Source organism: Scardinius erythrophthalmus, assembly GCF_964197995.2.
Source record: "Scardinius erythrophthalmus genome assembly, chromosome: 4".
NCBI lineage: Eukaryota > Metazoa > Chordata > Actinopteri > Cypriniformes > Leuciscidae > Scardinius > Scardinius erythrophthalmus.
The window spans coordinates 11,581,222-11,609,130 of NC_138224.1; the positions used below are offsets into that span (position 1 = coordinate 11,581,222).

Sequence of the window (27,909 nt, forward strand, 5' to 3'; positions counted from 1 at the left end):
GTCTGCGCTCAGTTTAAGTGCAGGGATCCAGCGCATGGAAGGTAGAGGGCAGAAGTGCGTGTTTCCTCTCCTCCCCTTTATCCCCGTTCATCTTCTCATTCAGATGACAGCCTGAACGCTCGCTGGAAACAACAGGATGAGTGTGTACCTGTGCATGTGTGGCGTACTCAAGCGGACAGTCTCATTCAACTGAGCTGTAACATCAAGCAAACTGGCACTTCAAGAGAAAGAGACACAGAAAGAGGTAAGACTGACTCTCTGCTTCTCATTAACATGAAACACGCACTTTTCTGTCTGTTTTCAAAAGCACAGCCAAATTCCCTGCTTAACTCACATGTGCTGAACTTGGAAAAGACCTCTTGGATTATTGTGGGAACGGTGGAGCAGACACATGATGTTCACATGATCATCAGCTCTTCACACTTTAGATAATCACAGGTTAAAAAGGGAACGGCTCATTTGTTTGTGCTTCCTGAGTGTTTAAATATTCCGTTGCTCGGCAGTGGAAAGGGAAAGTCGGGAGAGATGGTAACTTGGAGACAAGAGTGTGGAAAACGACTATAGGGATCAGGGGGAAATGTAATGAACTTGTCTAAGTCAACAGCAGATGGGCATCCATTTAGTCTCTGTGTGCATTTGTGGTTGACAGAAGCATCCCGGCAGCAGTTCACAACTCCTAATTGGGTTCCCCACCTCGGTTATTTCTTAGACTATATGAGTCTATGTGTTTGACAGCTCTCTTATCTCTTTGAGTAGCTGAGATGTCAGTTGGTATACTCAAGCATACTTTAGTTTATCAGAATGTATCCTCAGCTGAGCAGTGATGAGTGATTTTGGACGAAGCCCTCAAGCTGGTTTTTATAGAGTGCCACAGCATGTCAGAAACCCTCACAGCTTGATTAGACACATCTAGTGACTGACATGACCAGAATACTACAAACCTAAGCTTTTGGTTTTTATAAATTAATTAATAATATATATATATATAGCTTTAATTTATTTCAGTTTTAGTATGTTTTTGTACTTAAACTTATTCAGTAAGTTGCCATGGCAACATTTCTAATATTTAACATTTTTCATCTAATATTTGTTTTATTTGATTGAAGTTTTATTTTGATCACCGAACGTGATTTTTAACAGTTTTAGTTTTAGTTAACAATAACAAAACTGCACTACAGTCGATAACCGAGATGCAATATGGCAGTGGTTGCGTTTGCATGTAACAAGAGTCAGGGAGTCTGTGATACGAAAGACATGAAAGTAGTGTTGATTTCAGTTACCATGTGTGGTCTGATATATAGCATTCCCATGGACGGCAGCAAATACTAGGAAATATCTGCTGAATGCTGCGATTGACCAATCAGAATCAAGTATTCCAGAAAGCTGTGTAATAATATTAAATATCAATGGTTGTGATCTTTAGTATCTGAGAAACGCTTCCCTAAAAGGAAACACCTGAGCCAGCTGATGCATCTCCTCACAGCGTTAAGAGGTTTTTGTGAATGAAACTGGATTTCCAGCATATAGGATAAAAGACTTTTTGAAATCCCAAAGTTTATATTCAGCAATGTGGCATTATTATTTAGTCTCTGACCTTTTGGAAACACTGTCAAAAAAAATGTTCTCGCTGAATCAGAAGCCAAATTTAGGCTCCTAATTTTAGTCTCGACATGTCATCTCTCTAAGGTGAGAAATACATTTAGGAGGAGATAGTATTAATGAGAGCCATATTTCAGTCCCCTTTTGCCCCAGCAGCATTGGTTATCTGCCTTTCACAGAGACGGAGAGAAAAAGACATTCTTCTCGATTACAAACAACCTGCTCTGGATGTCTCTAAACAGTTTGCTATGAATACATGACTTGAAAGGCAAAAAATCCTTTCATTTCTGAGATCCACCCATATATTACACCTGATGCTCTGCTTTAAACATCAATACGCCTGAGGCACAGTTACAGCTAATAGCTTAAAGCTAAGAGCAGTCGATCACACTGCAGGTAAGTCTTCCCTCAGGCTCACAGACGTTGTACACAAAGGGGCATCTGAGTCGCTTAAAGACAATGCGCATTAATGTGTGTAATGAATAAGCCAGCCTCTATCGTTTTCACATTACAGCAGAAAACTGACTCAGAGGAGTAATAAAAGAGCTCTTTACTAACACAGCAATGAAAAGTGAGAGAGGGAGTGAATTAGGCATAAATGGACAGAGAAAGAGGGGATATAAAAGCTATTTGCTGCTGTTGATCTCCCATTTAAATGGACAATCATTCGAAAATGGAGGATGAAACCCTGGTCAGTTGCATAAACATAAACTAAGATTGTTTCTTAAGACGTACTAGCAATTATCAGTGTTACTTTTCGGATTTAAATTAGACCAGTCTAACTTTTTTCTGTAACTGACTGATGACTTAAGTAAAACGACCAATTTATGACCTCCCTATTTCCTACTAATTCTCTCCCTTCTCTCAATTTAGGATGTTTTACCACCAATGAGCCATTTTATTATGACCTTTTTTAATTATTATAGACAAAACTATATTTGAATAATATTAAAATAATATTTTATTATTGTATTATTATAATTATTATATTAAAATGGCTCATAAAAAAATATTTAATCTTACAATAATAAAAATAAGAATATTTAAGATTTGAAAATGGAGGATAAAACCGAGTTCATAATAAAATGACAAATTTATGGTCATATTCTCCCCAGACACTCATTTTAGGATGCTTTCCCACCAATGAGCCACTTTATTGTGCCCCTTTTTAATAGTTTATTATTTATATTATTATAGACAAAATTACATTGTTATGAGCCTTTTTAATATAATAATAATTATAATTATTATTACATTATATATTATTAAAAAATTAAATAAAAGTTACACTTTATTTTAAGGTGTCCTTGTTAGTGGGTAATTATACATTTAATATTAATTAACGGTTAATGAGGGTAAGTGTGTTGGTTTAAGGGTATAGCATGTAATTCTGCATAATTTTATGTTATTTCCATAAGTGCAGGTAACGTGTAACACTGTAAAGTGTTATTAAAAAACTAAAACAACAACAATGAACAAAAATATTATTTTAGAAAGGGTAAATCCTAATAAGAACAAAACAATGCCTGTAATCTGCATGATGTTTGAGGTGTTTGAAGGTGTTTGTATCCCTGTGCCATTCTTTCTGAATTTAGGTAAGGGGTCTATTGATGGTAACTATGGGGATGAGCAGAGAACAGTCTGTACCATCTGCAGTGCTAATGACGTTAGTTCATGTTATCTAAATGTAACCTTCCCTCTTTCCTCGGTGTTCAACACACATCTCAATTCAACCCAACTCATTCTCAGAAGGATGCAGTCTAGATTTAGTTTTTTAGTTTTTTAGCATGTCATTAAAAATCCTTTAGTGCAATCTATGACATTTTCCATTAACGATTTAAGTAGATTCTATCACCCTCATAGATTTGCATTTACTAGAACAGCTTTTTGTGAGCTGACAACTGACTTTATCTTTTCACGGTAGAGTGCTAGTGGAAGTTTTTTGCAATTTCAAATCGTCAAGCCAGGCAGAAAGCAAAAGACCAATAACTGAGGGACATTTTTCTAAATTCAGGATAACTTTGCATTTGGTCCTGCGGTGCTTTTGAATATGAATTGTGTGGTCGGGTATATTGAGGGTTGAGCTCTAAGGGTTTTTACCGCATACACCAGCTCCATCTCATATACACGTTTCAGAGTCCGATTTATTGAGCCAAACAATCCAAAATCATGATATAGTGACTGGTTTTTAAATACAATCTTACTTTCACATTAATTTTCCTTTCAAATGGACGTCTAGTCTGTCCAGTCAGATCCTCAATAGGTTTGGCTGCATTGTCCAGCCCCTGCCAAATACTATGGACAAAAAGTATCTTTCTTCAATGATGGCCATTAAAAAGGCGTATTCATTGGATATTTTCCCCTGTCTGCTATACTTCAGAGAGTCCTGCACCAGAAACTGCCTCTGAGATGAATGGGAATGTAAATGCATACCTCTCTCCAGGTATTAAAGACCTCCTCTACCCAATTCTGTCAAAAAACGTCCCCTTGACACCAGAAGAACAGAAAGGAACTTGTTCACACAACAGTCGTAAGTCTCAGAGGATGATGTTGCATCTTCTCGCAATCTGGCATTGCTTCCTTCTAAGCTCACATTAGTTTACAAAGCTTTCTGTAATAAAACATTTACAAGCAACAGAACACATTCACAAACAATTAGCAAGTAGCTACTCTATTATTCAATATTCGGTGGCAGGGGGTGTGTGGATGAGCATATGAATTTAAATATTAATTGATCTTCAGAGAGGAACAATGACTCCAGAACAATTTTGTGTGATTCTCGTTTGCTCAAAGGCAATAGGAGCGTCTCCCATTCTCTCCAACATTCTCACACATGCACAACGGTCTGGAAGGGATCGATAAACACACTGTGGTAAAGCCCTGGGAAAAGAAAGTCCTTCACACTCTTCTCTGCTTCTGTGAAGCGATATGTGATGTACTGCCAGGAGAGACACTGCTAGTGGATTTGGACACAAATGTCAGAGAATTCAGAGCCATATGTACCACACTTCTGTTTGGAAAACACCGTATCTAGCTTTATTTTCAATTTTGTTGAAAATACAAAACCTTTTCAGGTTTAAATGGCCGATCCAGATCTTCGTCTGTAGAACTAACAAGAGTTGTTCAAAACAACTGTCTGTTTGTCTGTCTGTCTGTCTGTCTGTTTGTTTGTTTGTCTGTTTTGTGCATACAAAATGTCCATACAATGTTTTGATTTGGACCCCAATGACTTTCACTGTATGTGAAAGTCATATACATTCTTCAAAATATCTTCTTTAGCAAAAAATGAACAATAATAAGTGATTAATCCAGCATTAAATTAATAAAATTAATGATAAATTATTACATTTAAATGAATAATTGACAATTGAATTAAACATCTGATTAATATTATAGTTAAGAAATCAATAATTGTTTAAAATAAACAAATGTATAATATATGTATAATATACATTAAAATGAATAATACAATAAATGATATAGGCTACAGTATATTATATAAATATATATTTCATATGAATTATCTTGTTTTACAAAGCAGAATCAAAATCTAAACCAGTTTAAAAATGGTCTCAGTGTTTTGTTTTTGTTTATTTGTTTGTATTTTTTTGTCATTATAAAATGTCCATACAATGTTATTTTAGACCCCACTGACTTTCATTGTGGAACAAAACAGTCTTCAAAAAATATATTTTTCATGTTCCACAGAACAATGAAATTCACACAGAAATTCATATATATATATATATATATTTGGGTGAACTGTACATTTAATGTTTACATACTTTCTGAATGTCCCTGAGTTTCCACGGTAACACTAAAGCTGTTGCATATGCGTAGGACAGTGAGAATTTTTTTTACCTTATGTTTTTTGATTGCTGGTTTTAGCATATAAAAGTACAATGTCGGTTTCACCACACAGCATATGTGCGTTATCTCATCAGACCTCGCTGGATTATTAAAGGAACAATAAACACAAACAGAGCTGCTTTCTTTATTTGATTAAGAAATGAAGATATCAGCACTGACTTATGGCTTGATGCCTGAGTAAACAGTTATTACCTCATTTGGAATTCAGAAAAAGTGGTATCTGATAATTGTCTGATTGTTGATACTCAAGGCTGTTATGGAGCAATATGATTCAGTAACTGCACATTCCTGTAAAAACATGAGGCAGTATATAATAATACACAGTGTTGATTATTGATCATTTCTGCACTAGATTCAAACGTACTTATGCTGGGGTGGGGTGGGGGGGGGGTCCTAATCTGCTGAAAATCAAATATTATGTAAAATACTATAGACTAAACCACAGTATGTCAGGATGCAAATATTTTAAGGAGAATTTATCTGTGCCATGGGCTTGTGCGAATTGATGTACAGTATTGACTTCTGGTGTGTGTGTGTGTGTGTGTGTGTGTGTGTGTGTGTGTGTGTGTGTGTGTGTGTGTGTGTGTGTGTGTGTGTGTGTGTGTGTGTGTGTGTGTGTGTGTGTGTGTGTGTGTGTGTGTGTGTGTGTGTGTGTGCGTGTGTGTGTGTTTCCTGGATTATACAGGAAACACACACACACACACACACACACACACACACACACAGATCATTATACAGATCATTATGAAGACCATCTTTTCTATATCTCTAACAGTAGAGCGTTGGTGCTTGCAACGCCAAGGTCATGGGTTTGATTCCCAGGGAAAGCAAGAACTGATAAGAATGTAAATGTGTACCTTGAAATGCAATGTAAGTCGCTTTGGATAAAAGCGTCTGTCAAATATGTAAATGTGCTGATTTGTTTTAATCTGTTGGATTATTCCAAAAAATTGATTCCTAATGAAATTTAACTTGTAATGTGGAATCAAATAAAGTATATAAAATGTGTGTGTGTGTGTGTGTGTGTGTGTGTGTGTGTGTGTGTGTGTGTGTGTGTGTGTGTGTGTGTGTGTGTGTGTGTGTGTGTGTGTGTGTGTGTGTGCGTGTGTGTGGTTTGTTTCCTCCATGTTTGGCAAGGGGGAGTGTTTGTGACTGCCAATAAGCCATTCAGAGGCCTGTACAGGTGACAGAGGCGGATTGGCATGGTGACGTGTTATGACAGACGGCCAGCTCAGAGCAACCATGCTGTTAGTGTAGCTGTAAACCAAACACAGACATGCTGACTGCTGTTTAAACACAGAGAGAAAGATAAGAAAGATGGATGATATAAATATAAATCTACAGAGAGAGACACATTTACACACCAAGCACATATTCCCATAAACCCCTTTAGTTCAACACATGTATTATGCAGTGCAGTTCCATTTAACCGATAGCTGGTTGTCCTTAAGTGCCACATTTCCCCTCATCCTGCCTGAAGATCTCTGTCTTAGGTAGGTCACATGCATCTATTCCATGTGGTCCTCCTGCCGGCCCCTTTCACCATCCTGCGATTAGAGTCTCAAGGTATGTTCAGAATAGCATAGTGCTTTCACTATTTTTGCATCATGCACTACAAACACTGTGCACAGCATGACAACTTTCTGTGTGCATGGACAACCCAGATGACATACAACTTTTGACAAAATGTGCCATTTGCAACCTGATCAAATATAGCGATCCAGAATATAATGTGCTCGACTTGACCTTCCACTTCACTACAATACAGGCAGGCAAAAACAAATGAACTGTAAATGATAACTATTTTATTTAGTTGCATTTTTGTGATTGGACTGCCAAACATTAGACATTTTTTACACTTTACTAAATCAATGAATAAATAAATCAATAATTTTATAAATTAATGATTATTAAATCTAATTAATAATTGAACATTAAAATTCATAAATTAATAATAATGAATCTAATAATTGCTAAAGTAATACATCAACATATATCAATGTATAATATTTAATTAATATTAATATATGATAATTAAATTAATATATATTATATTTATTATTAGTTTTATGGCTTTACGACACATTGTTAGTTTTTTACCACTTTAATTCAAAGGAAATGATGGGTAAAAGAGTAGCGGGGAAATACACCAGCGGGATTTGAACTCACGATGCAAAAACCACTAGACAATGGCTCTTAACACATACATTAAATTATTATTGTATCACGCAATTATACTGTGTAGCATGCAGTAGCAAATGTGTAAGTATTCCATTCCAAACATACCCTCTTTGGCGCATCTTATTGTTTTTCTTATGTGTCTCATGACAGTCGCACCAGGATCTGTGAGGATAGAGGCTTTGAAAAGGCTTTAGACAGTGAGTTTTGATTTGATATGTTGTGTGGGGACTGGAAGGCTTTATTCATATTGCTCTGTTATAAAATATGCTTTTCATCAAAGAAGCATGAATGGAATCATCATTAAAGAATTATCGCATTTAATCCTTTGCAACATGTTCTATCTATTTGTCATGAGTGCATATTGTGTGGGATTTTTCGTGCCAAGATTCCCCTCATCAATATTCGCATATCTCATGTCATATCTCATTTCCCTTTTGACAGCAATAATTAAAGGATTTCTGTAACACCAGCTGTAGCTCCATCTAATGAGTAAATTATAAGTCAATAGCTTAAATATCAAGCTCAATAGATGTATTTGTTCAAATAATGCACAAGTCCTTCACTCCATTACATTTTATGTTGGAACAACATGAGGGTGAATAAATGATGACTGAAATTTTACTGTCTTGTTTTGAGAATGTAAGGTTAACCTGTAGTCTATATTTGTGTGTGTTTCAGAGCTTGCAGAATAAAATGACCACCAGGCGGTGAGCAATGATGGTGTGTTGACTTGCTCTCTCTCCTCACACTGTTTCTTCATGAGGGCTGAGAGATGACCATGAACGGCCGCTGGTCCTTCAAAACCCTGACCGTCATCTTCATCCTTCTGTCCACTGCAGGTAAGACCACTTCATACAGATGCCTTTAAAGTGAGCGATTTCTGAGAAACACTATTGATATCTAAAATCAACCCCAACAAACACACCCTTCCCTTCATTGCTCCGCCCACAAAATGCTCAAACACGCAATGCAAGATTGGATGTCTCTTTAGCTGAAGCGAAGCAAAAAAATGCTTTGCGAAAAATAAAGCAAAGATGATGAATGAACAACAAGGAAGAACAAAAAATTAGCAAACAGTACATACAAGCAAGAGCTTGTTGCTAGTTGATAGCAGCACACCAACTCCAGACAATGACACCAAAACTGTCCTGTCACAATAGCTGAAGAAAAGCCAGGAACTCACCGTGTCTGAAAAATTGTCCAAATGAGGTGCATAGACCAAAAACTCCAATCAGGGAACCACTTAAAAAAAACTAGGCATTGAGAAAGGTCACATGTGACTGAAACGTTTGCCACTTTTTCATTAAAGAAGTGCTTTTATCTTGCAATTGGTGGTTCCCCTTCATTGTTAGCCTGGGAAAACCCAGACAACTTCTGGCAAATTTAGATTTGCTCTGCAAGTAGTCTGGCAAAGAGCTCATTCAAGCCCATTTCCATGCCGTCGAAATCGTGGCACCAATCAGAAACGTTGGGGCCGACTTTTAAATGCATTATTATATTCAAATTGCAAACACATGAGGACAGTCTCCATGAAAGACCCACTGGCAGACGAGCGTGCTACTACATTTCTCTCCGAAATGGTAGGAAATTAAATTAGATTTAATAGAGGATTTTAACTGTGACAAGATGATTGGCAGGGCAGTTTACGTGACAGGATGCACGCGACAGATCCGTCCGATAAAGATGACGAAGCATGTCCCAAAGCTTGCCTACTTTTTTGCTACACATTCAAAAGTAAATACCTTTTCTTCACAAAAAGAGTACATACTTTTATGGCGTAGTGTAACTTAGGCGAATTGGGACACAGCATATGGCTTTACACGATGCCGATCGCTCTGATTGGTTTTGGGAGTTTTAGGTCTATCCAATTGTGCCCAGAGGCATTTGAGCGACGTCCGTTGGTGACGCCCCTTTGGAAATGAGTTATTAAAGAAGCTTTGCCAGACCATAACTCAGTTACTACTGAGAATGGTCTGGTTTTAACCAGGCTACTTCATTGTTAGAGTGTTCGGGCTTTTTTGAAGTGTTAACCCTCACACTACTGTATAGCTAACATTACAACAACAGGTTCTGAAACAGCAAAACCAATGTTAGTCACGTATTGAGCAGAAACAACACAACCTGCGTCCGTTATTAGGCCTCCAGCGCTTAAAGTCATTACCCCTCTTTTTCCAGTGATATTCCTGACCTTTTCTATTTTGTAATCTCTCTTTCAATACTCTTTCTTCAAATCCCTCTCTTGCTCACTCTCTCTCCTCCCCCAAAACGAGTGTAATTCCCATGCAGCGTTGAGTTTTACATTAGAATGAACAAAAACTCAGTCAGACACATGCCCTCGGAAATCATGGCTCGGACTTGATGCAGACTGAGTCACAATTATAAGGATCTGAATTGGCAAAAACTGATTCAACTTTTACTCACAGTAACTAATGACTGCATTTGGACTGATTACTCAACATGAGTCATTCAGGATTGAACATTGGCTTATATTGCTCTTTCTGCCAGGCAAAGTGTGCAGTGATTTGTTCAACAATCATCAAACATGTGGAGGAAAAAATAATGGCTATGATGTCATTGAAAGCAATTCATGGGCCATCTACCAGCACAAAATAAAATGCAATGTACTAACAAGCAAGTTTACCATTTTTGTAGCAGTTCCAATAAGCATTTGCCAAAATATAACATCACTATACACTGTATATTTTGTGACCAAATATTTATCAAATTTGATACATGCACACATATGCAGATTATTATTATTCTCGTCCATTTATTCCACAAAAGCAACTGCAATTTGTGGTCTACAATTATCATGGAACAAATATCTGAAAAAAATTATATTTGCTTAGAACTTAATAAACATAAAATGATGCATTGCCACTATATTGCACACTATATTTGTGTATGCATTTTTTTTATATAGTAATGTAGAAAATATGTATTTTTCCATTTTGTACAGTACATGGAACTCTTTATGCAAAGGAGCTGTTCATCTGCTTAATAGACCGCCGAATATTTCATCAAATGGTCCTCACATGAATTCAATACCTACAACCACATTTCCCATACGACAAACAGCCAGCACTGATTTTGCCCCAATACTAAAGGCCAGGGCGATGACAGATGTGTGTTTGGATTGAGCTCAGAAGACTATGCTGTTGTAACAGGATGTAAGAGAGAGAGAGGAACTGTATGAGAGAGATATTTCTGTATTTAGAGAACTATTTGGGGAATATTTATACAAATACCTTTTCAATTGTTTGGTCCTGTTCACTCACTCTGTATTATTTCAAGACAAGAGGAGCCACACTTCCCACTCAGGGGGATTCATGAAGAATGAATTGTGCCTGCTGATAATAATTTATTTGTAAATGCTGTCTGTGTTGTTTTAGCAACCAATTCACTGAAGGAATTATGCTAATCAGGTAACAGCCCAAACAAGGCCCAAATAATTTGCTGAATGCAATTTTTACAGAGCAATTCCCAATCTTGTATTGCTCCACTACGATATTCACACTGCCGCTCAAAAGTTTGGAGTCAGTAAGAATTTTTTTTCTTTTGAAAGATATTAATAATTTTATTCAGCAAGGATGCATTATACTGATCAAAAGTGACAGTAAAGACATGTAAAGTTACAATAATTGTACTATGATTTCCACAAAAATATGAAGCAGCACAACTGTTTTCAACATCATAATATCGTGTGATAATAATCATGTGAAATGTTTCTTGAGCAGCAAATCAGCATATTAGAATGATTTCTGAAGGAGCATGTGACACTGAAGACTGGAGTAATGATGCTGAAAATTCAGCTTTGTCATCAGGACATTTTAAAATCTGGATTGAGTGTACTTGGCGTTTTTGTGCTGAAGTGCACACTGAAGTGGCACAACTGTTTAGTGCATTCACCCCAGGATATTTTAACAGACAAGCAGAGCCAGAAGTATCACACTCAGACTTTTGAGATTGTTTATGTAACTCCTAAGCCATATCTCAACCGACAAGAAGAGATAAATATCTCAAATGAACCGAAACCTGTCCTCAAAGTGAGCATGGAAAGAAGTAGAGAAATAGAGTTGCACAGACCTAATGGCTGAACATCATGGAGTAATGGTGCACACTGCACAGTGTCATTCATAAAACATTTTGCTGTTATTCTCCAGTGAGTGCAGACATGTTAATTCTAACATCAACAGACACAACTACCCAGAAGTAACTTGAGGACAAGGCTCTTTTTCAAACATCTGTGAATATTTAATATTTCTTTCATGGAATGCTTTTCGCAGTCATGTAACTAGTTATAATGAGCTAGAGCTACAGTCCACCATCATTATAAAACACAACCAGGTAGATCTTCTCTCTGCCAGAAAACACATGCTGACTTCCTTCATCTGCCAAAACTCCCACAAAAGGGTGAACTTTCACCTTTATGAGTCCACACAGCTCGTGTTTGGCTTATGAGGCATTATACCCCATCCAAAATCTGCCGTTCCCTGAGGTTAATAGTCCTAAACCTATCCATTTATGGTAGCGTCAGCCTCCTTAAAATATTTACCGGACTCTCTTGACTGAGCTCACTTCGATAAGCATGAACGATTTCACTATTCATCTTTGGTTTTCTCTGAGCAAATGTCTTATGCGCCATTTGTAGGAGGCATTAGCATTCAGACACGTCTCTCTCAGCTGAACTCTGAAATAACAAAAGTCTGAGGAAGAGCCCTTGCCAAGCCCAGTGTTAAGTAGAACTGGGAACCGGTTCCATGGTTTAAAAAACACCAGAACGGAGTGATTTATGACTTTTGGTTATGTTTACAGTTCTTGAATGTGCATTCTTTCATCAATGCGGATAAAACACAGTAAAGTACGGTACTAAAACCGCAGCACTGCTATGGAATCTGAAATTTCGCAAAACATATAGTGGACCCAGTAGTCTGGTTCTTTTTAGTGAATCAAAAACACTTAGGAATTAATGTGATTGGCTACTAAGTCATTATTTAAATCAGTGTCGCTTTTAGTTGTTTATATGACCATGTTTATTTACTGACACACATTATGAGTTTCGCATGAAGTAGTTATTTATACAAATGACAATTAATGAATGAACAAATAAGCAAATGAACAATACTTTGTGGTTTAGTGTTTTTATTTAATATATGTATTCAGGACCAATTAATGGATTGGATTAATGTCAACTATGTGCCGCATTAAACCAAAATGCGAAAAAGTAAACCATAATGTTGCTCTTGCATGCAAGAGGATTGCATTAGATTTATTTATGATCTGCTGTTTCTGTTTTGTTGAGGACTGAAAGGCTTGTCAGATTGTGGAGGGCAATAAATGCAAAAATAATTTCATAACTTATTTCCAAATATTTATTTTACTAACAAGACTAGCATCAAAATATGAAGCGATAAAAGTCTGGTTACACCTCAAAATACAAAATCAAAAATGCAATTGTGCAAAATAAAAAACACTGCGAGATATAAAGCCACATTGTGAGATATAAAGTCACAATTGCCTTAATAAAAAAATACAGTAAAAATAGTAATATTGTGAAATATTATTATTATATATATAATATTATTGTTTTATTATTTATATATAATATATTATTATATATAATAATATTATTGCAATTAAAAAAAAATAAACGTTTCTGTTTTAATAGACTTTGAAATGTCATTTATTATTGTGCTGGCAAAGCATCATTACTCCAGTCTTCAGTGTCACATGATCCTGCCGAAATCATTCTGATATGCTGATTTGATGCAACATTTCTTATTATCATCAATTTTGAAAACATTTTTGCTGCTTAATATTTTTGTGGAAACTGTAATACATTTTTTCAGAATTCTTTCCTAAATTGAAGGTTCAAAAGATCATCATTTGAAATAGAATGTCTTTACTGTCACTTAATTAATTTAATGCATCCATGCAGAAGTACTTATCTTACAAACTCCAAACGTTTGATTAGTAGTGTACACACCAAAAATGGTTTCTGTTGTTAAATTTGGCTCTCCATGCATGATTTTAAGGGTTAATATTATAGTTTTAGACCTGTCAGACAGGTGTCTGTCCACTTGTACACATCGCAGATACATTTACATTTCATTCTCGCTTTATTTCTGGTGAAAGGAGCATGAACTGAGGTGTTGCCTGTCAGCACAGAAAACTGGCGTACCAAAATAAAAACACTTAAATACTCCTGTTGCCACAATGAAAAGGAGAATGAAAAAATCTCCAACAGGTGGTTTTCATTTCACACCCCAGCTTTTTCTTTTGTTCTTTTTTCTCCCCTTTTATATGAAAGACCTGCCTTGTTGCCTGTGTTTTTGCCTATTTGGTCGATGGATACATAGCGTGAGCACTGCCAAATAACTTCCAATGCAATACTGGGCCCTTTATGGGGTCAAAGGTGGCATTGGAGGGTTCTCTGGCCCACACTGCTGTCAGCACTGATTTATTCCGATCATTACCAGCCTCTCTGTGTGCCTGCGCTCTCACGTAATTGGCAGTTTTGGTCATTAGCGAGAGGTCAAATGCGGCAAACATTAAATTGTTTCCTGTGTCATAATATTTTTGCCTCTCTTATTCAACTTCGATTCCACAGCAATAAACGTTAAAGGTTATTGTTTCCATTCCAGTTCTTGCGAGTCTTTTCCAGGCCTGCTCATTCATTGTTCTAATGTGAATGGGAATCATTGCCTTGATATAACCGGAAAACTTAACCGGTGCTTTCCAAAGAGAAAGTTTAAGATCACACAGTACTGACACTCGGTGTACAGTTCAGAGCAACAACGCCTCAGTCACAAATATTAATCCACTGTAAAAATGGACAGTGAGGTCCATCAGATTCACAGATCCAGTCTTCTTGTCCATTTCACTTACCAAACGTGCCTTCTCAGACAGCTCTCATCTATATGCAAATGCTGGCACGGTGCTTTCTTATTTTTTATAAAGCTCAGTATGCAGCTTTAGAAATGAGCAGGTGCACTTTGGGAGTGAGTCTATGGGCATTGCTGACGAGCACAGAATTTTGCATAGAAAAAAAAGTAGGAATGGCCAAGATACTTGCTTGTTCATTTGCCTTGTCATTACAATGCTTCCGAGACTCTGCGAACTTCATTATCTGAGCAATTACTGGAGGAAGGATTGTTCGATGGAGAGTTAGTTCACGAGTTGAGAAGCTGTCTGTTTTTGTGCAAGACGGACATGTTTGTTATGCCACTTGTGATATTAAAAACTCAGAACTCTTATGGTTCTGGAGTTGAAGTGTACCACATGACATAAAGTCAAAAAGGACGTATTTAATGAATCTGGCAGCGTTTATTGCAGCCTAAGATCTAATTACTGGAGACATGAAAGATCTGCTCGGTAAATCTCTCCCTCTGTTCCACAATCGAGCGCATATCAGAAGTCATTCATCCCACACTGAATCAGATCACGAGCTGTTTGAAATCACTCAGCGTTATTCTCATCTTCCTCTGTTTTATCTCTCTGCAGCTCTCTCGGCACACTTCAGAGTGTGTGAGCCTTACTCCGACCACAAGGGGCGCTATCACTTCGGTTTCCACTGCCCTCGACTCTCGGACAACAAGACCTATATTTTTTGCTGTCACCATAACAACACGGCCTTTAAATACTGCTGCAACGAATCCGAGTTTCAGAGCGTGATGCAGCTCAACCTCACCACCAACTCAGACGGTTACGCCCACAAGTGAGTAACTGGTCAGGATTAAAGTATTTTGCTAGCATGCACTTTGCCTTTTGGGGGATCTGAACCAATACCCCACACGATTTTTTTTTTTCAAATGATGCAGCCCTATCTACATTTTTCTAGAGAGTTAACAAAGTGTGTTCATTTTTTTCAACAAAATTATTGAATTAAATTGCTTTGGTTATAACAAAGACGTGACAAAAATAAAACAAATTTCAAATATTACTGTTGACAAAAACATGACTTATAATAATATAATATAAAAACAATACAATAATAAATAATTGGAGTGTTCACTTTAAATGTTGATACAATTTTTAAAAATTTGGTTAAGTCCCCCCCCCCCCCCCATTTGAGTAAAACTGACTCAAATTGATGAATATGACGAGAAGAAAGTATGAAATATTTTTTGTCAAATATGAAAGTTTTTGTCAGAAGACAAATTATGACTAAAACAAAAAATAATCTGATGCTGTTTTACATTTAGGCTACTTACTGTATATACACCCAGATAATGAAAATAATCTAATGTATGCAACAGACTCCATCTCCATTTCAAACTCTTCATAGTCTTAAATATGAGAAACAACCTCTGATACTTCTTAGTGTGAAATAATTCAAGATTCTCTGAATAGGTCTCATTCACACCTTCTCTTGTACTTGCTATTTTACTCTGTTTACTCTATTTTACTCTCTTATTTCTACATATTGATTTGTAGCTTGTCCGTCCATCTAAACCTTACCACAGCCAGTCTGCACCAGACCGAAACTTCCTCTAAAAAGGGTTCTGGACCATACGCTGTGCTGTTAAAGCACTCTTCTGTTTTGTAATGACCACAGAAGGCTAGCAGTGCCATTCAGATTTTCCCCACAGGCTGTTAAAGTAACGAAGTCTGAAAAATGACTTCCAGTCTCTAAAGCAGCCAGCAAGACCAGAAATCAGTAGAGTGATACATTTCTTCTGAATATTATCATGGCTTGTTTATCCCTCCAGCTGACTGAGAGGGAGGGGAGAAAAATGTGACAATCAGATGGACTTGCGTATTTGCGTAAAGCCTGGTTTTGTCTGCCATCTTCACACATATGCAAACACGGTTCAATACAGCAGAGCAGATACTAAACCACATGCACACAAAAGATAGAAGATAGAATTTACTGACAGAACAGGCTAAATGCAGGTTTGTTTAAGTCAATCTTCAAACTTTTTGATGTCAATGACCCCCAAATATGATGGCCCAAATGCCCAATCCCCTTCCTAAAATATACAGGCAGATATGTTTATATATATATATATATATATATATATATATATATATATATATATATATATATATATATATATATATATATATATATACTGTATAAAGACGCATTTGTGTGGTAAAATGTGTGATATTATAAACACATTACCAAGACTGAATGACCGAATTTTATGTATTTGGCCTAAAAGAAAAAAGGATGGGAAAAGTATTAAAAAAGTATTTTCTGAAAAATATTTACATTGTATTAAGCACAACATATGTAAAACATATGAATGTCTTTCATGAATGGAAAAAGAGAAATAACTTAGAAATAGAAATATTTTCACAGAACAATATGCAGATCTTGATTTCTGAATAAAAGAATGAATTAATATATTAAATTATTGTGTTAAATATGTCCTAGAGAATACATTTAGTCAAATAATTTGTTTAGCAGCCTCTTTCAAAATCCCTTAATTAAATGAAAGTTTTTTTTCAATTACAGAGTATTAAATTGGGCCCCTCTAATCTTGAATATTTTAATACATCTATTACTGTAGGAAATGTTATAAATGCATTTAAAACAATTGAAAATATCAGTGCAATATCTTGAGAAAAACAAAAGTGATTGTACCATTGTATTGTCACAGCCTGCATCCGCGTTTTCTGAAACATCTCTGTTGGCGTCTGCTATGAGTGCGATTTATTATTCATTATTCCCAAGTGAACCAAGCATCCAGATCAAACTGTCTGCTATGATGATGAAAGAATCCCTCTGACATTTAGCAAAGGCAAAAGAGACAATATGTCATACACTCGTGTGTGTATGAAAAACTAAGACCCTGTTGTTTCAGTCATGCACCTGAGATCTCCGTCAGAGAAACATTGCAGTACTAATCCAAAACAAATCAATTAATTTTCAGACCCACAATGGGACATAAACAATGAAGCAGTGACATAAAGGCCAGCTTGTCACCATGCCCTGACTCTAGTCAAGCGTGAAAATATTATTTCACCACTCAAGATCAATTCAATCACTCTGTGTGACTGTAGAATCCCAGAGCACTGGGTAGCTGTACAACGTCTGCCCGACCCGCACACTATCCTGCCAAAGCAATCACAAAGACCAGTAGAAAGCAATTACAGCACTTTACAGCCACTGCGTTGGCACTGACCTCTCTTTTCATTGTACTAGTTGATTTAAATGAGAAAAAAATCAGGCCCATTCTCACTTGTAATGATATGACTATTCCTGTTTCTCATTCAGAATTAACCTTTTTTGTAGAGCACAAGTATAACTTCCATCTCTTTGTCGTTCCTGTCGCTTTAGTAACTACACCGCCCTCATCGGTGTGTGGATTTACGGCTTTTTCGTCATGATCCTTCTGGCTTTGGACTTCCTGTACTACTCGGCTATGAACTACGAGTTGTGCCGGGTCTACCTGGAGAAATGGGGCCTGGGAGGACGGTGGCTCAAACAGGCCAGGAGTCAATGGCACAGCACAGCTCAGGAGAGTGAACACAACATGGGATCAGGCCTGAGTCACCACCACCATCCACGGCACAGCTTGAGAGGCGAAGCACAGAGCCCTACGCTCCTGACCTTCCAGACCTCAACAGCCTGGTGAGTCAACGAACAGGGATAAAGGAGAGCTCCCAGAGAACTAAACACCCAGGACCCTTATGTTATGTCCGGAGAGTCATTGTAGCGTAACCCTAATTGATTTCTGATCTTGATGGATTGTGTCGTACTCGGACACAAAAAAATAAATTGATATTGAATGAACATTGGATAAAACATAAATGTAATTAGCAGAAAAGTGTATAAAACAGCTAACAGCTAAGATATGAGAAGGTCTGGGCTGTTTCATCAGAGGCTTGAATGCAATGCAAAAACTTTGGTAACACCTAAGTATAAGGTTATATCCGTTAACATTAGTTATTAGGATTCATGAACAAAATATGACGCAAAATACTTTTAAAAATGAAATGCAATATCGATCTTCTATTACTCTTAAAACAACACAACTGTCCAAAACACTCCACCACGTTAAAATAGATAAACACATGTGAAATTAATAAACAATTAAATAAGAGAAATACACATCTAACAAATGTTAATTTCTACATTAATTTTGAATGTAATTTGTAAAACTTAAAATTGCTTTGATTATATGTATAAAGAACAAACTTGAATTAACATAAAAAAAACACGTTAGCATTACCATTAACCTAGTTTAATAAATGCTGTAAAAAATGTTGTTCATTGTTAGTTTGTGAACCTCATTGTAAAGTGCGACCAAAACTTTATCAAACTTTTATTCTCAATTAATACTGGTGGATTACTAAGAAATGGATCATACAGGTCTTATAGGCACATTGACGTGAATGGACAGTAAGTCTGACTAAAGGTTTGCTACAGGAAGTAAAAACAATAGTTGTACTGTACCTCATTCCAGGATCCGGATGTCATTTCTGTATTATCCATCTTGCAGACTGTAAGACAAAATATGTGTTGTTAGTTCTCATATGATCTCTATACTTTAAAAAATGTGTGGCAGTCGCCTCAACATCTGGCAGAAGTTACTTGTTCACAATGAGCAGTGGTGATTTTCAAGTAAGAAATCGAACAACGAACTGGTGTGACGTCATTTCGAACAAATAAGCCCAAAACAACCTTCGTTTTGTGTTTGTTTCGGGAGTTTTAAACAACTTGCCAAAGCGAACTTTCTGTAAAAATTCGCTCTAGCCGATAAACCCCTTCAAACAACCATTGGTCCGTGGCGATTACGTAATAAGTAGGTGTGGCTCTGAGGCTCCGCCTTCTTTAACGTGGAAATGTTCTCAGGTTTATTTCTTCTACTAAGTACTTGAGGTTGGATGTCCACCAGTAAAAACATGAACTTCGCCATGAGTATTTCAGGGCCTGTAGACTAATATCTGATATACACCAGGAAACACTTTAAACACAGAATTTACCAGCTAATCATACATTAAAGAAGGGTGGAAAGCTGACCTTTTAAAAGTCTGCAAATTCTTGGCTCAAGCAAAGGAACTACTCAGACTCCACAGAAATTGTTTCAGATGGGATTGAAGGGAAAACATCTTCTAACAGCAGGTGCTGGCCACATGGGTCCCTCATGGCTAATCTGGCTCAGTATGAGGTAGCATTCGCTATGCCATCTGTTGCATCTGTTGCTCACTGTTGCCTGACACGACCTTGACACGGCGACCCTTGGCATCCAATTCAAACCCAAAGACATTTATGTTGCTAGAAAATGAATTCAGTAAAATTGATCAGTTTCCACAAAAGTATTAAGCAGCACTATTTTCAACATTGATAATAAGAAATGTTTAAGAAATGTTTGTAATTTTACAAACTTTTGATCAATTAAATGCAGACTTCTATCAAAAAGAAGAGACTTAGGTCACGATTGACGACACTGACTGAAAATTTTACATCAGAATTCTTGCCATATTTGAACATTCTGCTTGACATGCCAAACTGAAATGAAGTGTCTGGAGTCTGAAGTGATTTTAATAGTATGATCATAATGTGGCAGGAACGCTAATATGAGATATGCGTGTTGCATTTCATATAGCGACAAGACACCGGTCCGTGACGCCTCCAAAAGTTCTAACATGGGCAATTAATTTGTTGTTGGTGAGCATTTCACAGTATTTGATTTTTGCGATATTGTGCAGGCAAAGATGCAAAGGCTTTAGTTTACAGTCACCTTTGATCAATTTAGTATATCCTTGCTGAATTAAAGCAACTTCTTTTTTTTAAAGTCTTACTGACCCCATACTTTGAACGTTAGTGTATATATCATAACATAAAATATCATTGATGTCTGTCATAGTTTTTATCCACCCAGATCACATCTTACACTCTGACAGGCAACAAAAGCAAAAAGCCCGAAAAAATTTCAGTGTACGCACAGATTTAGAGATCTTTTTCAAGCTAGATTTCTGAAATGCAGACCGAACTCCGAAACGAGCCAATGAGCTTTCCATTCTCTCATTCTCGCCCCTCCCCTTCCACACCTGTCCTGTCATCTGAGAGTGGAACGTCTGGAGGCAGGCGAGTGGAATCTAGCGTGTAATATGATGATGATGCGTCTCGCACTTTGAAGAAGCTGGAGAAATAGAGTTCTTGCGGCTCAGAGATAAGATGCGTGAGCGCAATAAGTTCGTCTGGCTGTTCGACTCCTAAAGAATTTTGAAGGATAAGGTTAATTGAATACTGGCACACTTGAGATGTAATTGACATCAAAGCATTTGAAATGCAGTTTCTCTCATGTCTGTGTTCTCAATCACTATGCTAAAGTGTGTTTTAAATCAACACCATGAACTTGTACTACAAATGATAGACAATGATCACTTTAATGCTGGATGGCCATCTCAACAGCACCCAAAATCTAATTTATTAATGTGATTTTCTCTGCCCCCTTCCGCCTGGTCGATCTGTGTGTGTTTGTGTGTGTGTGTTGCACATGTGCTGCTAATTAAAGTCCTGCACCTGCATGCTGTTGGCAGGAGATAATTTAGAAGTTAAAGCCTCCCTCTACTCTCCTTCAGACTGTCTGTGTCAAGATTCTCTTCCAGCAAGTCAATTTTTTTTTTTGATGATTATTTTCAAAAAGGTCCAAATGTCATTACTTTGAAGTAGCAGGCAGATTGAAGAATTATCCCCAAACCCCAATTTGTGTAATATTGAATTTATTTGGGAGTTGGGAGTAGTTAAAGCAGAAAATGAACCCATTTGTTAAACCAGTGGTTCTCAAACTTTTTGAATCCAAAGCCCCAATGTCCAATTATATATTCCTCAAGATATTTCTGGTACTTACTCTATTGGCAAAGCTTCTTATTTTTTTATATTGTATATTCAATATACAAATGAAGTGAATGTTTAGTAACAATTTATTTTACAGTGTCCTTGTTACATGTTTACATTAGTTACTATAGCAATAGCTGCAAATTATGCATAATTACATTATGCAACTAACCCTAAATCAAACCCTAATCTTAACCTTACAATAAGTACAGTTAATAAATATTACTCAGTACCTAAATGTACAGGTAAAACTGCACTGTAACAAGGGTATCATCAAATAAAGTGTAACCAAATGTTCTTCAGGTTTCAGGCTCTTTATGACCAATGAATTTACATGACTTTTCTTGTAATTTAGTTATCTAGGTTTAAATAATTGCAAATTTCTCAGTAATTTCCACATCGATAAAATATTTTAGAGTTTGACATAACTACAAAAAAATCATATTAACTATTACGTTTTTCAAAATTTTATTACCAAACCTTTATCGACACAAAAGAAGATATTTTGAAAAATGTATCAGTGCAATGTATCAGTGTTTTTTTGACCATACAATTAAAGTCAACAGGGATCCAGTGTAGGTTTGGACAGCATTGACTTTCATTGCATGGACAAAAATGCAAATAATAATACATTCACTAACTCGAGGGTACAAATAATAGTGTAAAAGCTGAGATTTGCTATTGAGTCATGGTATTAATGTCACAGTTTGTGAACACAGAATGTGATTCTGAGAGGTCAGTTTACTTCTGATGATAAGGGACAACAGTAACTTAATATCACGTTGGCTACGCCAAATGAAAAACACTTGATCTGAGTGATGATCAGAGTGATGTTTAGAGCTTTGCTACAGTCCAAACTCGTACATCCGAGAGCACGGCTGCCTGCAGACTCTGGACTGTTGTTGGCAGCAAAACAAATTGCATATCACTGAATAAAATGAAATTTTTCATGGAATTGCATAAGAGAGAATCCATCTGATAATAATTAAGCAATTTCTCGCCTAGTGGTGAGTGGAGATAGTGATTTCCCGTAGCTTTCGTGATTGCATTTCTTGTCTGCTTTGGAGTTTTCTCATCATGATTCCAGATGGCAATGGTATTGGGTTGGAAAAGAAATTAAGAAAAATGGGAATATTTGTGAATACCCTAAAGGCTTTAATGAAATTACAGACAAAAACCACAATTGCTATAATGGCCAAAGCATCATTATGTCTTCAACAGGCATTTAATATGAATAATGAGGCGGTAAGCTATGTTAGGAGATAGAGTCTGCACTTCTACTTTAATAACAAGCTTTTAAACCAATTAGAAAGTGTATGAAGCAGAGAATTTGACACACTATGCAAAGCCGACACTCAATTTTCATTATGTAATGGAGTGTAGCAGTGAGCATTGTTTTAAAATTACCACTCAATTTGCATTTGATACAGAGAGCCTTAGGGGCAATTCACACTGCACAGTAACTTGCCATCCGCTCTGCCCCCACTTTGCCCTCTTTTAAAACGGCTTTGAAGAAGCACTTTTACAGCTTGCCGTTTGACTCTGACCCAAGAGAGAACTAAATATTTATTTTATGTTGTTGTGTTTTGTATTCTCTGTGTTTGGTTTTATCGATGGCTTTGTGCAGCACTTTGGGCTGCACTTGAGGCAGTAGAAATGTGCTTTATAAAAAAATAAACTAAACTAAACAGTTTGTCGGATCAGTGCGACCCCTGTCGGCATCTGTTGGCATTGGTCGGGGTTTATTTTCACCCGAATGAATGTGTTCGATCAGCGTTTGTTGTCGGTGTCAGTTGGGGCAGTGTGAACATGACAGTTATTTTTCTTAAAATTCTAAATCCAACTGCCAGCGTATTTGTCTGTGCGGAGTGAATTGGCCTTTAGTCTTCTGTAATTCAAACATATTAATTTAGCTATTTTCCTCTGAAAGGACTCCAGTCGGAGAAAACTGATATTTTCATCTAAATGTCACCAACTCAGAGCACTTCCCATCAGAACGCCTCTGCTTCATTTCCCAAAACAATCATCTCTCAGGGGTTGTGGAGTGGAGGCAAGCCCAGTGGGGGCAGTTGGTATTTCTATTGCACACAGAGGGCAGTGCTCATATTGTGTAAATATCTCAGCGTGAAGTGACTCACCATTGTCTCAGTTCTCATACTCGAAGGGTTTGGTTTGGATTAAGACCTCGTGTTTGGTTTAGAGGAACTCTCTTTCTTTCACATATAGCCTACAGATATAATCAGCTGTTTCTGCTTTTCAGTTAATGAAAATTTCATTTCAATTTTTTTTGCCTTGCAACTTATACTTCTGCTGATATTATCAAGCTGGCTAACATAGATGAGGTTTTTTCTACATTTTGAAAATGACTTGTGATGGTCTTGTAATAAGCAGTAAGAATGTGCTGAAAACCACAAACCAACAAACCAATCAGTAATGTTTTGCATATGCCGCTGTTTTCCAGCAAAAGTGTGCTTATGACTTAATAGAGCTGTGTTGTAGGTGTATAATTTCCAGCTTTTTGTAAAAGAAAAAAATTATTTTAGTGAACAAAAAAATGTAGTAAAAAAAACTGAAGTGCCCCTATTATACTATTTTAAAGGTTCCTTTGTTTTGGAAGTCTTCTGTAATATGATTACATGCATCTAATGTAAAAACAAATTAATTTCCTCAAAATTTACATTGCGGCATCGCCTCTTTTCTCACAGTGTCTGAATTGGTTTGATAAAGGATCAGGTCTCCCTAAACCCCTCCTTTTAGAGAGATACACTGCTCTGATTGGTCAGATGGCTCAGTCTGTTGCGATTGGTCTACCGCTCACAGCGCATGTCGGAAACAAAACAGCCTTTTGTACACAGTTATACGAACAGTAACGATGGCGCCGGGTTTTACCGTTTCAATTCGATATTTTTACCCAATTTAGACCATTGGCTGGTGTTGTGCAAATAATATATAATACTACTTCAATAACTAATTATGTAATGAGCTATAAATATAAATATGTACATCCATTTTGCAAAAGATAAAATTATTTTAGTGAACATAATAAATATAGATATATGTTCTCACTGTTTTTTTTTTTCTTTTGGTGGAGAGGGTGTAAAGACTAAATCTAGAGTACTCCATTCTGAGTATTTTCCAGGGCGCCTGTAGAGTTAGGGAAGACCTGTGTGTGACATTTCAACTCTTTTCATGAACAACGGTGTGTTCCTTAGAGGCGTGTTCTCCAAGACCAACAAACCTGTCTGCGCTCCTGGCCTACATTGCTTAAAAGCGTTCTGTAATGCATTATAAATGAGCATGGTGCTCTGTGCAGACAGCCCCTTCTCTAAAGTAGGCCAAAGCTCTGGACATTCCCGAAACTTTTGCCAAGACTAAATTCTTAAAAATCTGACCACGTTCAGAGTGGCGTAAGGATCAGGCAGTTGAACGGAGTCAGGCATTCATCATTACAAACGGGATTAGTTTGTAGGAACGAGTTGATTAAATGTTCTGTCTTTATCTGACATTTCCATTTATGAGGCTCACAAGTCTCACTCAAGTGGCAGAGGGATCCAAATGTTTATGCTATTTCTAAATAACTCAAGTAAAGCGTACCAGCAGTCAAGTGCCCGTTCTAGCTCTGCCAAAATGGACATTTACTAAGCAACATTAAAGGGATAATACACCCAAAAAGGAAAATGATGTTATTATTTACTCACCTCAAACCCATATTAACTTTTTTCATTCATTGGGACACAAAGCCAGTTTTTGAAGAATGTCCTGGTCACTTTTTTTAATACAATGATGGATAAATGTACAATAAATATAATAAACAATGACAGAATATCCATTTTAGGGTGGAATGTAGTTTGGGGATGTCTGATAAGACTTAATACAAGTGGCGTATATTAGATGGAAGCAGAAATGTGAAGCTTATTTAAAAGCTCTTACATTAATTTGTTAAAACTTGTACATTATTTTAGCTGTAAATCTGTTCTTGTAATTTTTAAGGTTAATATTAGGGTTTTACTGGTTATGTTGCCATGGCAGCAAAGTTGTAAAATTGGAATTAGCAAGTGATTTTTTTTTTCACACTAAAATCATGTTTTCGTGCAAATTGTTTACATATTGTGGCTATGCTTTCGAAATGATGAGTATTTTAACGTTTACAGATTGCTCCAATTCACTTCCAGATTTTGAACAATATGCCACAAGTGTTTAAGCTTGTATTGTACCCACATGTATTGTGAACCCACACAAATGTGTAAAGGTGATGATACACAGGGCAACTTTTTGAGCAATGTTGCTGGGCAATCTTGCCGAGCGATTGTTGCTTAGGCACTTTCCCATTGAAAATGAGCAATAAATTTCTATCTGGATAATTTAGATCGGTCGTGGGCCCTGTGTCTTATCTGGTTGCCCGTTGACAGCAACATTTCCCAGCAACACTGCTCAAAAAGTTGCCCTGTGTATCATCACCTTAATATTAGCTCATATTTATGATGGAGAAAGGTAAGTTTGAGTTGAGGCCTAAAATACATTATATTCATTTTGTCTATAAAAGCTTTTTGGAAAAGACTGTCATTTCAGTCTGACTTGTAATAGGCCTTATTAGCAATCCAAAGTGTGTGCGAGGATGCTGTCTCTCCGTACAGTGAAGTAGATCAACATGTAAACAGGTTGAGATGCGATCTGAGATTGTTTGTGAACGCACAGCTCAATCGTGCTCTGGCTTGCCCGCGGCTACAGAGCTGGTGTCTGATTATAACATCCACAAGGGCCTAATCAACACATCTGTTCCACTGGGAGATCCTGTTTTCCCTTAAAAAGATCATTGTGCATCACTGACAGAGAATACATGCTTGTATTGTGAAATATAAGAATATATACTGCATGTATTTAATACTTTCTGATGCCTGAGCCACAAAAATATGAGTGTCAATTGACGGATTAAATTTTAATCTTGATCTGCTCTCTCTCTCTCTCTCCGTTTCTCTAGATATCCAGCTTTGATCCGAAGGATATACTTGGTATGACAAAGGAGGAACAGCCAGAAAATGACTCTTTTTTTAGACTCTTTTCCTGGCCCCATCTACATTGACGACACGGACTGTGCCGGCGACCTCCTGCAGCTCTGCTGGATGGCATTTTCTCCACATATTGATGCTGAGACTGACAGCTGCAAATGACTTCCTCTGCCCAATCAGAGCAGGTTTTTCAGCTGGATCTACTTTTGGAAGGACTTTAATGAGAATGTTGTCTTTGACACCCACTACCTTGCCTTGTCATTTCGGAAGTTAAGATTTAGATGCAGGGAATAGGACTTTGCGAAAAGACAGAGAAGAGACCGATGGGTCGGTAAATCTCTACAGTACATGTCATGTTTGCACTGCTCTGAAGTCATTGGTTGGCTTTTGTTGAAAGTAGCGAAAAAAGATTTTTTATATCCGTTTTAATTTGACCCAACAGGATTAACCACAACATCATCTTACAGTATTTTAAGGTGCGGTCACATTTAATATTGTTCTGCGAATTTCCAAAGGGCGAAATCCAGTCATTTCATTGGGAATTTCACGTGAGGGCGTAAAATTTCATAACGCAGACTTTCGAGTTTAAGTTGCTTGGTTTAAGTTGAAAGATGCTTGGTCTGATTTGAAAGTGACTTTACATTGCTATAGTACAATAGACAAAAGCTTTTTTGCCTGCAAACTTTTGACGAAATTTGACATCACCTTTAGATTTCAAAACTGACTATGATTCGGAATTTTCTCATTCTGTTTCAAGGAAGTGACATCACCATTTAAAAAAACTCTGAAACATTTATAATTACTGAAATTTTAAGTTGGGGAAATCATTTCTACATAAAGCAATGGATAAAAATGAAAAGAAAATGTCATTTATCGACCATAAGAACCATAACTTTACCTGAAACTTGAATAAGTGGCATTGCTTCATGGAGTGTAGATTTGGATAAACAGATAACTGACGGTCACTTCATTGTAGAAATCCTATTGAATTTGTGCACTGAGTCGAAACCAACTAGACATAGGTAAAAGTAGCCACTGTTAGGCTGTGAGTATTCACCTGCAATAACACACAGCGTTGTGCTGAGTTGTGTTGTGTATAGAGGAGAAATTGTTGTGATTTCGTTTATCTATTTAAGGTGAAACTAGTTTTCCCCTCTTGGAGGGAAGAGAGATATTTTATGTTTTGGAGTAATAAGTTATAATGGTTATAAATTGCCTTACAGTAAATCTGTAGTACATGCCTAGCACCTTGTTCTGTGATAGTGGTTGGTACCTTAGTTGAAGTGTCATATGGCCGTCCACCTGTTAAACTTCTCTCTGTTTTTATTATGGGGTCGGTAGTTGGGTGGGTGGGGGGGGGGGTAGCGGAGTTGTAATTGCACTTGTTAACTTTTTACTGTTACAGTCTGGGAGAAATAAAGATTTATCTTTTGCAGTGTTTTTGGGTGTCTATCAGAT

General features: G+C 36.9%; 1 protein-coding gene across 1 annotated transcript; it reads left to right on the top strand.

Annotated features, from left to right (window-relative positions):
* shisal1a (shisa like 1a) lies at positions 1-27,891 on the top strand. Its single transcript, XM_081363555.1, has 5 exons — positions 1-244; positions 8,329-8,489; positions 15,154-15,367; positions 17,939-18,232; positions 26,424-27,891. Coding segments are annotated over exons 2-5 (576 nt in total). The 5' UTR covers positions 1-244; positions 8,329-8,422; the 3' UTR covers positions 26,425-27,891.
* Positions 27,892-27,909: the final 18 nt, after the last annotated feature.

What these genes read in the sequence shown, in the direction of transcription:
- shisal1a (XM_081363555.1), top strand. Translation starts at nt 8,423, where the DNA reads ATGACCATGAACGGCCGCTGGTCCTTCAAAACCCTGACCGTCATCTTC. An exon ending in CATCCTTCTGTCCACTGCAG is followed by an intron (nt 8,490 to 15,153) that starts GTAAGACCACTT and finishes ATCTCTCTGCAG; the next exon opens with CTCTCTCGGCACACTTCAGA. An exon ending in TCAGACGGTTACGCCCACAA is followed by an intron (nt 15,368 to 17,938) that starts GTGAGTAACTGG and finishes CTGTCGCTTTAG; the next exon opens with TAACTACACCGCCCTCATCG.